At 36.8% G+C, this 13155-nt stretch overlaps 1 protein-coding gene across 1 annotated transcript; it reads left to right on the top strand.

The window, feature by feature from the left end:
- The first annotated feature begins 8551 nt into the window (after nucleotides 1-8551).
- Nucleotides 8552-9524, top strand: LOC117315155 (prostatic spermine-binding protein-like). The gene is made up of 2 exons (XM_033869300.1): nucleotides 8552-8664; nucleotides 8942-9524. The coding sequence occupies exons 1-2, from the start codon at nucleotides 8552-8554 to the stop codon at nucleotides 9522-9524; spliced, it is 696 nt and encodes a 231-aa protein (XP_033725191.1).
- The last annotated feature ends 3631 nt before the right edge of the window (nucleotides 9525-13155 follow it).

Below are 13155 nucleotides of genomic sequence, written 5' to 3'. Positions count from 1 at the left end.
TCACTATGGATGACACATGGGTCAATCATTTTACTCCATTGGCCAAACCACAATCGAAACAATGGAAACACCCTTGCTCTCGCCCGACAAAGAAGGCAAAGACCGTTCAATCAGCTAGGAAGGTTATGGCCTCGGTTTTCTGGGATGCAGATGGTATTCTACTGATAGATTATCTCTAAAGAGGGACAGACAATCAATGACACATACTATTCTTCTCTTCTGAAGTAGTTACGGGAGAAACATTAAACTTAAGCGGCGCTGAAAGCTCACAAAAGTTTTGTTATTCCATCAGGACAATGTTTCTGTTCACAAATCTGTCATTGTCATAGCTGTCATTCACGATTGTGGCTTTAACTTGATTGAACATCCGCCTTATTAACCTGATCTCGCTCCATCAGACTTTCATCTATTTCCACAACTGAAAGCAGCTATTTCAGGCAGCCACTTTCAGTCTGATGATGATGTCATACCTGCAGTGGATGACTTTCTGAACAGCCAAGAAAAGGAGTTCTATAGTATTGAGGCTCTTAAACAAAGCTGGCAAAAGTGTATAGATACTGAAGGAGGTTATGTTAAAAATAATACAATATTTCCGGCAAAATTCAAATCCTTCAATATGAGGCTCACAACATATCAATCAGCCCTCGTATTATACAACATTAATTAAAATAAGCAACAAAGTAATATCTTACCTAGTTAGTTAATTAACACAGCAAAGTAATATTTTACCCCATTGATTAATTAATACAACAAAGTAATACCTTACCCTTTTAATTAACATACAAAACACTCAACTAATTAACTTATACAACCTATTAATGTTTTACCTCATTTATTGACTTACACAAAGTAATAGCTTACCTCATTAATTAATTAACACAACAAAGACATATCTTGCCCCATTAATTGAATTAAACAACAAAGTAATAGTTTACCCCAATATTCGACAATAACACCAAATTAAGTCATATTTAGAAAATCAAAATACAAAAAAAAAAAATACAAAATAACATCTATCAAGTTTATTCTGACACAAAATCAATTATATTTACCCAATTACTGTAGTAACTATATCTGACATCAGACTAATTATACCCAAACTGAAGGAAATCTGACTTCAAACAAAGCAATACTTAATCCCATCTTGTAGACTAAGTAATCAGACAATTGTACAATTTATCACTTGGATAAATTCTGACATCGCATGTTTACACCCTTATCGAAATCTGATGTCTAACAAAGTAATATTTACTCATCTTTATTTGATAAATGTTACATAAAACTGAACAATACTTTACTCCAAATTGTTAGCAGTGACATCAACACATCAGCCATAAGTACTTGTTAGGTCAGATAATGTGTGTTCTATCGCATTAAAAGACAATCAAACAATGTAATATTTTACCGCATTAACTATCAAACAATGTAATATTTTACCGCATTAACTATCAAACAATGTAATATTTTACCGCATTAACTATCAAACAATGTAATATTTTACCTATCAATCTACTAATGTTTTACGGTATCAATTAATTAGCAATCAATTTTATATTCTACATAATGATTAACTATCAAACAGTGTAATATTTTACCGCAATGAGTAACTGTTAAACAATGAAATATTTTGGCGAATCAACTATCCGAACAATGTAATATTTAACATAATAATCAACTATGTAATATTTTACCATATTATATGACTATAAAACACTGTAATAGTATATCAAAGTAAATAACTATCAGACAGTAATGTAGTATTTTCCATTATTAATAAGCTTTGCCATCGAACAATGTGATATTCCACCGCAATGATCAAATATTAAACAATGTAATATTCTGTTATACTAATCAACTATCAAGTTACTATTCAAGTAACATTGTCTGAATGAAGAAAACAGAAATAAATTCTTACATGTTACATTGTAGAATTCTATAAAATGCACCACAATATAGCTCCATTCTATTTAAACGACATTTTGTCCAACAGAGTTGATGAATCAAACTTGTGTACCACATAGATGTCGCCTGGTTCTATTTGAAAAATAATGTCTCCCTATTACAGTAAACGTTTGGAATTCTCTAGGAATTTCTGTAAGATCTTCAGAAACAATATCAAAATTTAAAAATCAAATAAAATGGAAAAAATACCTGTAACTATAGACTGACGTTCGGGAACAGAAAACTTCACATTATACACACCAGACGTCGGCATGGATGTAGTGCATTAAAGGCTGGCCTCAGTCATTGTTCCTTTCCCATAGAAAATGCATTCCACTACCTTTTTCAAATGTAATGATTTTTTGTGCTATATTTTTGAGAAAAATATCTATGTATAATGTAAACATTGACTTAGATGTGAAACTCCGTGGTTCTGATACACTTAGTCAGAAAGATAACGAAAATATCCGCTTGGCAGTTCAAGAGTACGCATATAAAAAATACTAACCGTTTTAGTAAGCTGAATGATATTATTATTTCTTATGTCTAAAAATTTCGATATTTAAATTGTGGATGTTATAACATGATAAGTTGAGAGCCTCGTTTGAATTTTGCCGGACATATTGTATTTCTTTTCAACATGATCCCCTTCAGTATCTATACACTTTTACCAGCGGTGTTAAAGGCGATAGTGCCACTTTTATAGAACTCGCTTTCTTGGCTGTTCAGAAAGTCGTCCACCGCATGTTTGGGTTAGGGCTAGGGTAAGGGTGTCTGAAATAGCTGGGGTTTTTTAGTTTTGGAAATACTTAAATGTCTGATGGAGCGAGATCAGGCGAATAAGGTGGATGCTCAATCAATCTAAAGCCATAATCGTGAATGGCAGCCATGGCAATAACAGACTCTTTCACCTTGACCCTAACTCTAACCGATGTTGTCCATTTTGCAAAACCCGCGTGTCTTGTTTTATTTTAGAGTACTACCTCATCGATATAAACTAACCAAATGAGACCAGTCCTTGGGTACACGGCCCTTTTTAATCAGTGACTAGTAGGAATTAAAAAAGAACATCATTGAGTACCTTCGTCAATACGAGGCTCACAACTTATCAATCAGCCCTCGTAATGTCACCGATACACACTTCATGGTTCTGATATACTTGGAAATATATTGAAAATTTATGCTGTTTAGTCCACGACCATATATAATATATATATATTAAGCTGCCATATGTAATTGGTTTAATCAGTGTGGAGCCTGGTTAATCGTGCCGATGACTCAGTTGACGTGTCAAGAGTTGATATGACCAACACAGAAGCTGAGCCCATGACAGGATTGATCAGGCAACCAGGAAACTGAACCATTCATGCGTTATACGATTATAACATACTGCTAACTTTAGTAATATATCTATATTTGACTTGTTACAGTGTTGACCTATGTTGTGTACGATATTTACTTTAATAACTATGGCATGCTCATTGGACTATTTTTATTTACCTTTTTATATATAAACATATCTTTATATTATATCACATATGCTGCCATTTGTAAATATAATTGTATATAAGTTTATGGAAAAATCCGTTTATAAGTTGTACATCTTGTGTCCAATTCCTTTTTAAAAAAATATGTTTAAACTAGCAATGTCATTCTTAACGCACTAATAGTTTACCATATCAATTAACTATCAAACAATGTAATACTTTACCATATCAATTAACTATCAAACAATGTAATATTTTACTAAATTAAATAAGTATAAAAATATGTAATATTTTATTGTATTAAATAAATATCAAATAGTGTAATATTTTACTACATTAAATAACTATCAAACAATGTAATATTTTATACATTGATTAACTATGATATCAAACAATTAATACAGTTAATACAATGTACCGGTATTATGCACCCGTTAATTTCCCATCTAATCACAATGTATATTACAGCCTTCGTTTTGCCAATTAATGAGCTCGGCCAATCATTCCGGATAGAACATAAACGCCCCGGTAGGCGATATAGATTTTAATGACACGGGTATATAAACTTACTCACCTCAAGTATGTAAAACGAAGGTCGTGCTAACATCTCCCTAAAGGTGATTAACACGTTCGTTATTGGCGATCAATAATGGTGTACAGGGAAAGGTTAGGACCTGTGATTTGAGTAGACATGTTCGTTTTTATATTGTCCCGGATCCCGGATGATATGTTAACGACATGTTATCAAATCTGTCCATCGTAGTTCCGTCATTTGTACGACGTTTACGTCAGAATCAACCATTAAATTAATGAGAGCGCTAAACACTTTTGATCAACCGCCACAGCGAATGTTACTGTTTTTGCCAGGTATTCGCGCCACGCGTCCATCCCGAGGAGGGGGGGGGGGGGGGGGGGGGGGGGTGAGAGTTGTGTTAACATGTTATCATAGGCGTGTAGTGGCGATTTGGTTTCTTACGGAACATACCATACTCAAAATTTTGTAAAAATATTAATATGAAAAATTAATGATATTAATTAAAAAGAGAAAAAAAATAATGCAAAAATGACATATTCATCATTAATACCTTCATTGTTTTTTTATTGAATTTATTTTCAATTTAGGACAAAATTTGTTTTAATGGAATGACAGAGAGAAAGACACACAGAGAGACAGACGCAGAGACAAACAGAGAGACAGACGGAGAGACTGACAGACAGACAGACGGACGGAGAGACTGACAGACAGACAGACAGGCAGGCAGAGAGAGAGAGAGAGACGGACAGAGAGAGAGAGGGAGAGAGAGAGACGGACAGACAGACGGACAGGCAGGCAGATGTAGCGAAATATAAACGGCAAACAGAGGTTAGAGAACAAACCAAAAAAAGAGAAACAGACAAACAGAGAGACAGACAGACTTACCACCACAATCAGATACCCTGGTTCCTACTTCCAGTGTACATCCAAGACTGTGAGTGCTTATATGGCATGTCACCCCGATAAACCGTCTGCTAAACAAACGTCACTTCTAGCCCAGATCGCAATCCACATAGAAAACCCTATGTACTAAATACACAACACATGGACTACCTTGATTAAAATTCTGATCGATACACCCAATATCTTCTGTTTACAGTTAAAGACAATCTGGAGCAATCGCAAGATCGATTTTTCAAAGCGAAAATTAGCTTGTCAACAGAACTCTCTCACAAGTTTCCTCAGTCACGCAAGGCGTATTTCCACAGTTAACGCTAGCGATATTGGTTACCAGTCAAGGGCGATTTTCCAGTTATTCGCTGACGACAGATTCCGTTTCCATGACAACGGTAAACGGGTGCTAACACATGTACATGCGCTGTGACCATCTGTTTGAATCAATATTGAAGATAAAAGGATTTCTATAAGCCTCCACCGATCCGTTATAGGGGATGTTGATGTGAGTAAGATATATATCGATTGATTAATCGTAAAGCATATTACGTCATGTCGTCACCTGTTTAAAAAGTCTGTGGGGTCGCTTCCCCGATCCCCGCTTCGATAAAAAGTCCCAACATCATCGGCTAGGCCGTTCTCCCTCCCCTAGGGAGCCACTCGGGTGGGGCAGTTCACTCAGCTCATATAAAGACAGACGGGGTTCGCCTTCCCGATCACGTGGTTTTCTCCGGGTACTCCAGTTTCCGCCCATATCAAGGCTCCTCTCGTGGTTTCAAGTGACCAACAAGAATTATTAGTCTAAATTGATACCGCTTGTTTTGTAACTGTTTTGAAAATAAAGATTTAGATTGTTATAATATAACGGCTCCGTACATCTCTGGAGAACCCCTTTCATCCCTTGGAAAGGCTCCGGACTTTATCGACTAAGTCCAGTGGGAAAACTCCGAACAATATCATTCCCTTCTCCCAGGAGTAAATCTGGAGACATCTTGATGATCACGCGCCTTACCCCCGGGGGATGACTCCAGACACGATTGGCTCACGCGCCTTACCCCCGGGAGATTACTCCAGACACTATTGGCTTGGTCACCCCCTTTACTGCCAAAAATCGACCCTGGACATTATTGACTGGATCAGAGATCACCCGATCACAATCTAAACTCCAGGGAATACCCGCGGATATCATCGGACGGACCACTCTCGGTCCATACCACAAGGATCGACTCCGAAAATTCTCCGGAAACAGAATATTCAAAAACTGAATGTATACATAATAAATAAGACATTTGCTAAAAGACTGGTCTAGATTCACAAACCAACTTATTACTCCTGACTGGTAAAAGGTTATCAAAGGAAACAAGAAATATCTTTAAAAAAGATAAACGGCATAGTTTTAATGCTAGTGGTTATAACGTAAAACTACTGGAGAAATAAGTTAACGAACTACATGTACATTGTAATTAATAAATGCGCAGTTTCAGCATGGATAACAAAATTATATCAGTTTGAATCATGTTTGGTGATAATAAGACTGCAAATGTGTCATTTGAATAGATACATCCACTTATTCAGCTTGCATTCAATTTAAAATGGACATCACGGTAAAAACGTTGCAATTTTCACTGAATGTACGCGTTTTGTTCCTATCCAGTTATGTTTCTGTGCTGTCCCAATGTTCACAGTCAATCCCTATGTCCAGCTTGACCACTCGATTTAGTTGGGAATCCCCCTCTAAATTTAGCACGGTAATTATTTTTAAATCATTTCGTGACTGTTTTGAAATCGTGGCAGCACAAACACACGATAGTTTACAAGGCGATATCTATATTCCATCTGGGTTAGTTGGATAACGATATTATACAGTGGTTTAAATGTTAAATAACACATTCTGTATATATTACGGCACACATATTTATGTGTAAATAAGTGTAAACATTGTTCATATAGTATAGTGACAGTAGCGATGTACTGGTACAGACTGTATAAATATTACCGAGTTTGTGGAACTATTACAGAGTTTGTGTTAATATTACAGAGTTTGTGTAAATATCACCGAGATTGTGGAAATCTTACCGAGTTTGTATAAATATTACCGAGATTGTCATGACCTACTATCAAACAATCAAGCAGAATACGAGCGGCGTCCGTATTACTGCTGTTTTCATGTTTGAACTGTTACAGTCTATTGTATTGCTTCCCAAGTTTAATTCTAGGATTGTGTTTGACCCATTTTCCTATTATTCTCTTCATTGCGGAAGCTGTTATCGTTTTCAACCGCAGTCGATTCACATTGGAAGCCATTTTTGTTTCCATGTGTTTTAGTTTGTTGTGCGCATGCGTTTAGTGTATATGTCACAAATGTTTTGCATATTCAGATTGTTGATAACCTTTTAATAATTGATAATTGATGTTTTTATGTACATACATCATCGAATTCGAATGGTTATTGTTCAGAAGGTTATTTTTTAAAAGATATACCCAATAATATGATAAAAAATACAAAATAAATATTGGTTTACCGTGAGGTCCCTTTAACTTTGTTTCGTTTTTAACTGTATATCTGCATTTTGCATTAACCGCTACATTGACCAATCACATACTTCATCTTGACCAGTAACGTCACCTGTCGCGTCATATCCGGGGCCAAAACAAAATTAGACGGCTATGTCGAAAAATACAAAATAGATATTGGTTTACCGTGAGGTCCCTTTAACTTTGTTTCGTTTTTAACTGTATATCTGAATTTTGCATTGACCGCTATACTTCATTTTGACAAGTAACGCCACCTGTCGCGTCATATCCGGGGCCAAAACAAAATTAGACGGCTATGCCGAAAAACATATTCAAACTCCAAAATTAATAGATCCAAGCGCTGCCTTGCAAGCTTACAAATCTCTTAGAAGAGACAAAAGATACTTCCGGTAGATCGCTTCCGGTTTGTAGTTTATTTATTCATATAGTCTTGTTGAGTTGTTGAAATTTCTTTGTTCGGGCCCTGAACCAAGGTGACAGGTTTTTCCTCTGCTTCGAGGTAATTGATATGTATATATTTCATATCTTCACCACATTCGTTGTTCAGAAGCACAGATTTCTTGCTTAAATTAGTGAGGATTGCCAAAAAAAAAAAAAAAAAATGTCAAAAGAACTCTCGTAGACAATAGAAGAAAATTAGGCGGGAAGTGCGGTTGGCGAATATATCGTTTTGCAAACACAGTAGCTTCGAGTGGCTATAGACATACTGAAATACGTTGAACGGAAGCATTTTAGGAAAATACATTAAGACTGGCGTAGGCACATGGGACTTTACAAGTCTATCGAAAAAAAAAGAGTTAGACGATCAATTTTTGGTATGAAACAAATAGGGCAAATGTGAAGGGCGTACGTGGAAAACATGGATCATAGGGAGTGGTTTCTGACTACAGGCATTGTAATCGGTAAAAAGGTGGTTCAGTTATTGTCTACCAACCCTAGACGTCCCGATAATAACCCCCTAGTACTGTACAAAACCAGTATCTGTGTATCCAGAGTGGTGTATCCATGTCGGCTGATAACGGACAAATCCCGAGAACTCTCACAATGCAAGGTTTGTAATAAAATCTATCACCGTGAGAAGTACAGCATACTCAGAAATTTTGGAACAGGGGATCGGACTAACATAATGGACAGACTTACAACACCCTTCCCTAGAAACATGGCAGTCGGTAAATGCCATGTAACCGTACTTCATGTGGAACAGCCAAAACCAGATAGACGTCAGACCAATAATTGTAAACTGAACTGTAAAAAGTGTTTACAAACTGGGCAGTAATAAAGAGCTGTACAATGGTATGGATTTGGTGACTTGGTTGGGTGGCATATTGGTAACAAAGTTGCGTTTTCACCCAGGCGGTCAGGGTTCGAATCTCCCATCGGACGTGAAAAGGTACAGGACCACGTGGGGTTTCCCCGGATTCCTTCGTTTCTTCCCACAGTAAGACCCCTCGCGCACTTCGATGCTGGCCACCAAGCGTGAGTAATATACATTTATTTAAATTGTTTTACAATTGTTGTAAAATTAATAAAGTTTAAATTTACAATGTAGGATACCAGGGCAACGTATGCTTGAATGTCCCAACCAAATGCTGGACTTAACAAAAGTAGATGATCAAGAAATGAAATCGGGTCCTCCGGTAGAACGCAGATCGCGACATGAAAATCTTACTGACACTGACGGATCTGATGATGACACTGAAAGATATGATGATGACACCGACAGATCTGGTGATGACAACGACATATCTGAAGATGCTGATGACAGATCTGATGATGACAATGACAGACCTAATGATGACACTGACACATCTGATGATGACGCTGACACATATGATGATGACACTAACGGATCTGAAGACGACGCTGATAGATCTGATGATGACGATGACAGACCTGATGATGACACTGACACATCTGATGATGACACTGACAGATCTGATGATGACGATGACAGATGTGATGTTAACACTAATAGATCGGATGATGACGATGACAGATGTGATGATGACACTGACAGATCTGTTGATGACACTGACAGATCTGTTGATGACACTGACAGATCTGATGACAATGACGGATCTGATGATGACGTACGTGTACAGCGCGACTCTTTCGCGCGCGAGTTCGAGTAAGACTGAACCATGTGTACAGCATAGAAAGAAAAAGGCCAAAAGATCCATAGGCAAAAAGATCAATCGCTTTTCTCTTGGATAATCCAGTAATATAAGTAACACAAATGATACTCCAAAAGATCCAAAACACTGCAGAAACACTCGACTAGGACTTCACCTTCTCCTCTGGAGGGAGATACGATGTCCATGACTGATATAACATATATTTATGGTAAAAGCCTTCTGCGACAAGACAAAGAGTGCAAATTTTAACGACTATTTGGTGATTTATTTGTTGTTTTGTGAGGATAATCTCCCCTTGGTTCATTTTGATTATACACTATAAGTCTGTCAGCATCGTGTTTGTTTTCTTAAATGGTTGATACAAAATCGGAACTGAGTTTTAGGCACGAGATTGAAATAGAAATAGAAGAAATCTAAAGGAAAGGTCGTTATACAACTGTACTTCATTATATGCTCAATTTACAGTTGTATTTATGTCTGTTCTAGATATCAAAGTTTTATTTAGCTTTATCAATTCAGTTCATAGTTCATAGTATTCGACGTCCTTGTAAGCTTGTGGCTTCTGTCGACGCATCTTCATGGTTGTACACTCATTTGCAGGTTGCGCAGAGGACACGTATACAACTTTTATATATATACATTAGTAGCAAGAAGGTAAAAACTTTACTGGATGATTGACCCAATGCTTATTGAGCCTAGATTTAAAAGTATTAAGGGACGGGGAATCTACTACTGATGTGGGAAGTCGATTCCATGTATTTACAATCCTATTTTTAAAAGCTTGTCCCCTAATATTAGTGTTGTACCTAATTTTTTTAAGTTTTTTGGAATTCCCTCTAGTATTAAGGTTATCAAGTGTAGGTATTACTTGTTGATTAGATATGTCTAAATTGCTAACCAATTTATAGGTTTGAACCATGTCTGCTCTTAATCTCCTATATTCAAGTGATGGAAGTCCCAGATGACGCAGGCGTTCTGGATATGATAGATCTTTTAGTGATGGAACTAGTTTAGTGGCCCTTCTCTGGATGTTTTCTAGTGACATTTTGTCTTTCTTTAACATGGGAGACCATGTAGTGATATTTGTTTCTAAATAGGGGCGTACTAGTGACTTGTAAAGGTTTAGAAACATTTCTACATTCATACAACTAAAGGTCTTGAATATTAGGCCCAAATTTCTGTTTGCCTTTTTGATTACTGTGTTAACTTGCTCACTGAATTTTAGATTTTTGTCTACAAGTACACCGAGATCTCTTTCACATGTTACTAAATCTATTTCATGTCTAACACCTAGTTGTGTTGTTTCATATTTGTTTTCACTTTTTTCTCGGCCCAAGAATAGTCGCAGATGTTTGCACTTGTCCGAGTTTAGCTCCATCAGCCACTTATCTGTCCATTCACAGACTTTATCAATATCATTCTGGAGAGATGTTCCATTATCACCTTGAATTGATGGTTTATATAGCTTGGCATCGTCGGCGAACATTTTGATCTTGTTGCACAGTGAATCCTGTACGTCGTTGATATAAATTAGAAAAAGTAAGGGCCCCAGTACACTCCCTTGTGGAACTCCACTGGTGACCTTTCTAGTGGTTGAGTGCTGTCCACTTACAATTACTTCCTGCGTCATATCCTTGACGAAATCTTGTATCCACTCCAAAAGTTCTCCTTTAATACCGTACCCTTCTACTTTTGTTAATAGCCTTTTATGTGGGACCTTGTCGAAAGCTTTTTTAAAATCTAAATAAATGGCATCAATTTGTTGGTTTTTGTCCAGGGCTTCTGTCCAGTCTTCCAAAGTTTCTAAAAGTTGTGTTGTACAAGATCGCCCACTTCTGAATCCGTGTTGATTTGTTGATAGTAGTTTGTTGTCTTCAAGATGTTTAACAATATCATCTCTAATAATTGATTGTAGAAGTTTACCAACGACTGATGTTAAGCTGATGGGTCTGGAATTTCCTGGATTTTTTTTACTACCTTTTTTGAAAATTGGTGTGACTAATGCATGTTTCCATACAGCTGGCAATTTCCGTGTTTGTATCGATTTCCGAAAAATAATTTCCAATGGTTTGATAATCTCATTAGCTGTTTCTTTGATAAGGCGGGGATGAATTTGGTCTGCGCCTGGAGATTTGTTGGCTTTAAGTTTATTTATGGCTTTTCGTATTATTTTTTCTGTGATGACAAGGGAACTGATGGTGTTTTGTGTCCGGGTGGGAAATTCAGGAGGTTCGTTTGGGCCTTCGTCGACAAATACACTGGCAAATTGATAATTCAGAGTCTCTGCTTTTTCCTTGTCATTAGTTGTCAATTCTCCATTTGTTTTTTCTAGCTGTGTAACTTTATCTTTTGTTTTTGTTTTTTTGCGGACGTAATTCCAGAATAATTTGGGACCGGACTTGATTTTACTGGCCATTTGCTTTTCGTAGTGATGCTGTTGGCTCCTGATCGCTTTGGTTGCTTTGTTCCTAGCATCTTTATATTTTGTGAAGTTTTCAGGAGATTTGAGGTGTTGATATTTTTTCCAAAGAGTTCTTTTTTCTAATCACTTCTAGCGTTGTTCTGTCTAGCACATGGGTACCTTTCATGTTGCCTGGTCGTTCTTTGCTCACTGGTATATGGTGTTCAGTAACTATTGATAATGTATCAGCAAAAAATTTCCAGGCTTCATCCAGGCCCATGTTGTCCATAGCATCCCAAGTTACTGCTCGGAGATTGTGACGTATAGCATTGTAGTTTCCTCTGTTATAATTTTTCTTTGAGTTTGAGGGTGGTGGTTCTTCACTAAAACAGGTGAGTTTAAAACTTAATGACAGATGGTCACTGAGACCTAGGCCGGCATTGTACGAGATGTTTTCTATCATATTTTCCTCATTGGTAAAAACAAGGTCGAGCAATGAGGGTTCATTTCCTTCTCTATAACGGGTAGGTTCCCTTACATGCTGGTATAGAAAGTTATCCATTGTTAAATCGAGGAATTTTGAAGCAATGTGATCCACTCCTACTGAAGTGCTAAATGTTGTCCAGTTAATTCCCTTAAGGTTAAAGTCACCCGTGATCAATAGATGTGATGGTTTAGTATTTTGAACAGACCTGAAGTGCTCTACCAATTCTTGGAAATTTTCTTGGGTGCTGTTTGGGCTACGATAAATACATCCTAAAAGCAGGGAGTCTTTACTGCTTAGTTTTACTGAGCACCAGACTGATTCCTGATATTCTAAGTTGTCAATCTGAATACAGTTTATATTGTTTTTAACATAAACTACAAAAAAGAAAAGTAATCAGTTTTTTTTCGGGCAATGTGCATTAAAAGATCTAAAACTAAATTACATCACACAGTGTGAAAAAAAATGAAGTGCGATCTCGAGAATGAAACGAAATAGCAAAATGTCTGCCCCGGGTAGTAAATAGCGGACAGAACCGCTGTTTAGCGAAATAAAATAAATAACTCAATAATGTCAATAATAAACATCATCATTGTATTAAGGTTTTAAAACATGTATTTCAACTGTAAAATGTCAGTAAAATTAGTATGCATCCTCCACACAATGACCGAAACTACTTAATTCAGCTGATGGAACTTAGCCGCCGTTTCGGAGTTTGTCGTCAGAATTATATATACATATCA

The sequence above is a fragment of the Pecten maximus genome, chromosome 17, assembly GCF_902652985.1.
Source record: "Pecten maximus chromosome 17, xPecMax1.1, whole genome shotgun sequence".
Lineage (NCBI taxonomy): Eukaryota > Metazoa > Mollusca > Bivalvia > Pectinida > Pectinidae > Pecten > Pecten maximus.
This window is presented reverse-complemented; position numbering and strand designations above follow the sequence as displayed.

Excerpts from the sequence above, each read along its gene's own strand:
- LOC117315155 (XM_033869300.1), top strand. The coding sequence starts at position 8,552 with ATGGCAGTCGGTAAATGCCATGTAACCGTACTTCATGTGGAACAGCCA. Across the intron at positions 8,665-8,941 it reads AAGTGTTTACAAACTGGGCA|GATACCAGGGCAACGTATGC; the intron begins GTAATAAAGAGC and ends TTTACAATGTAG.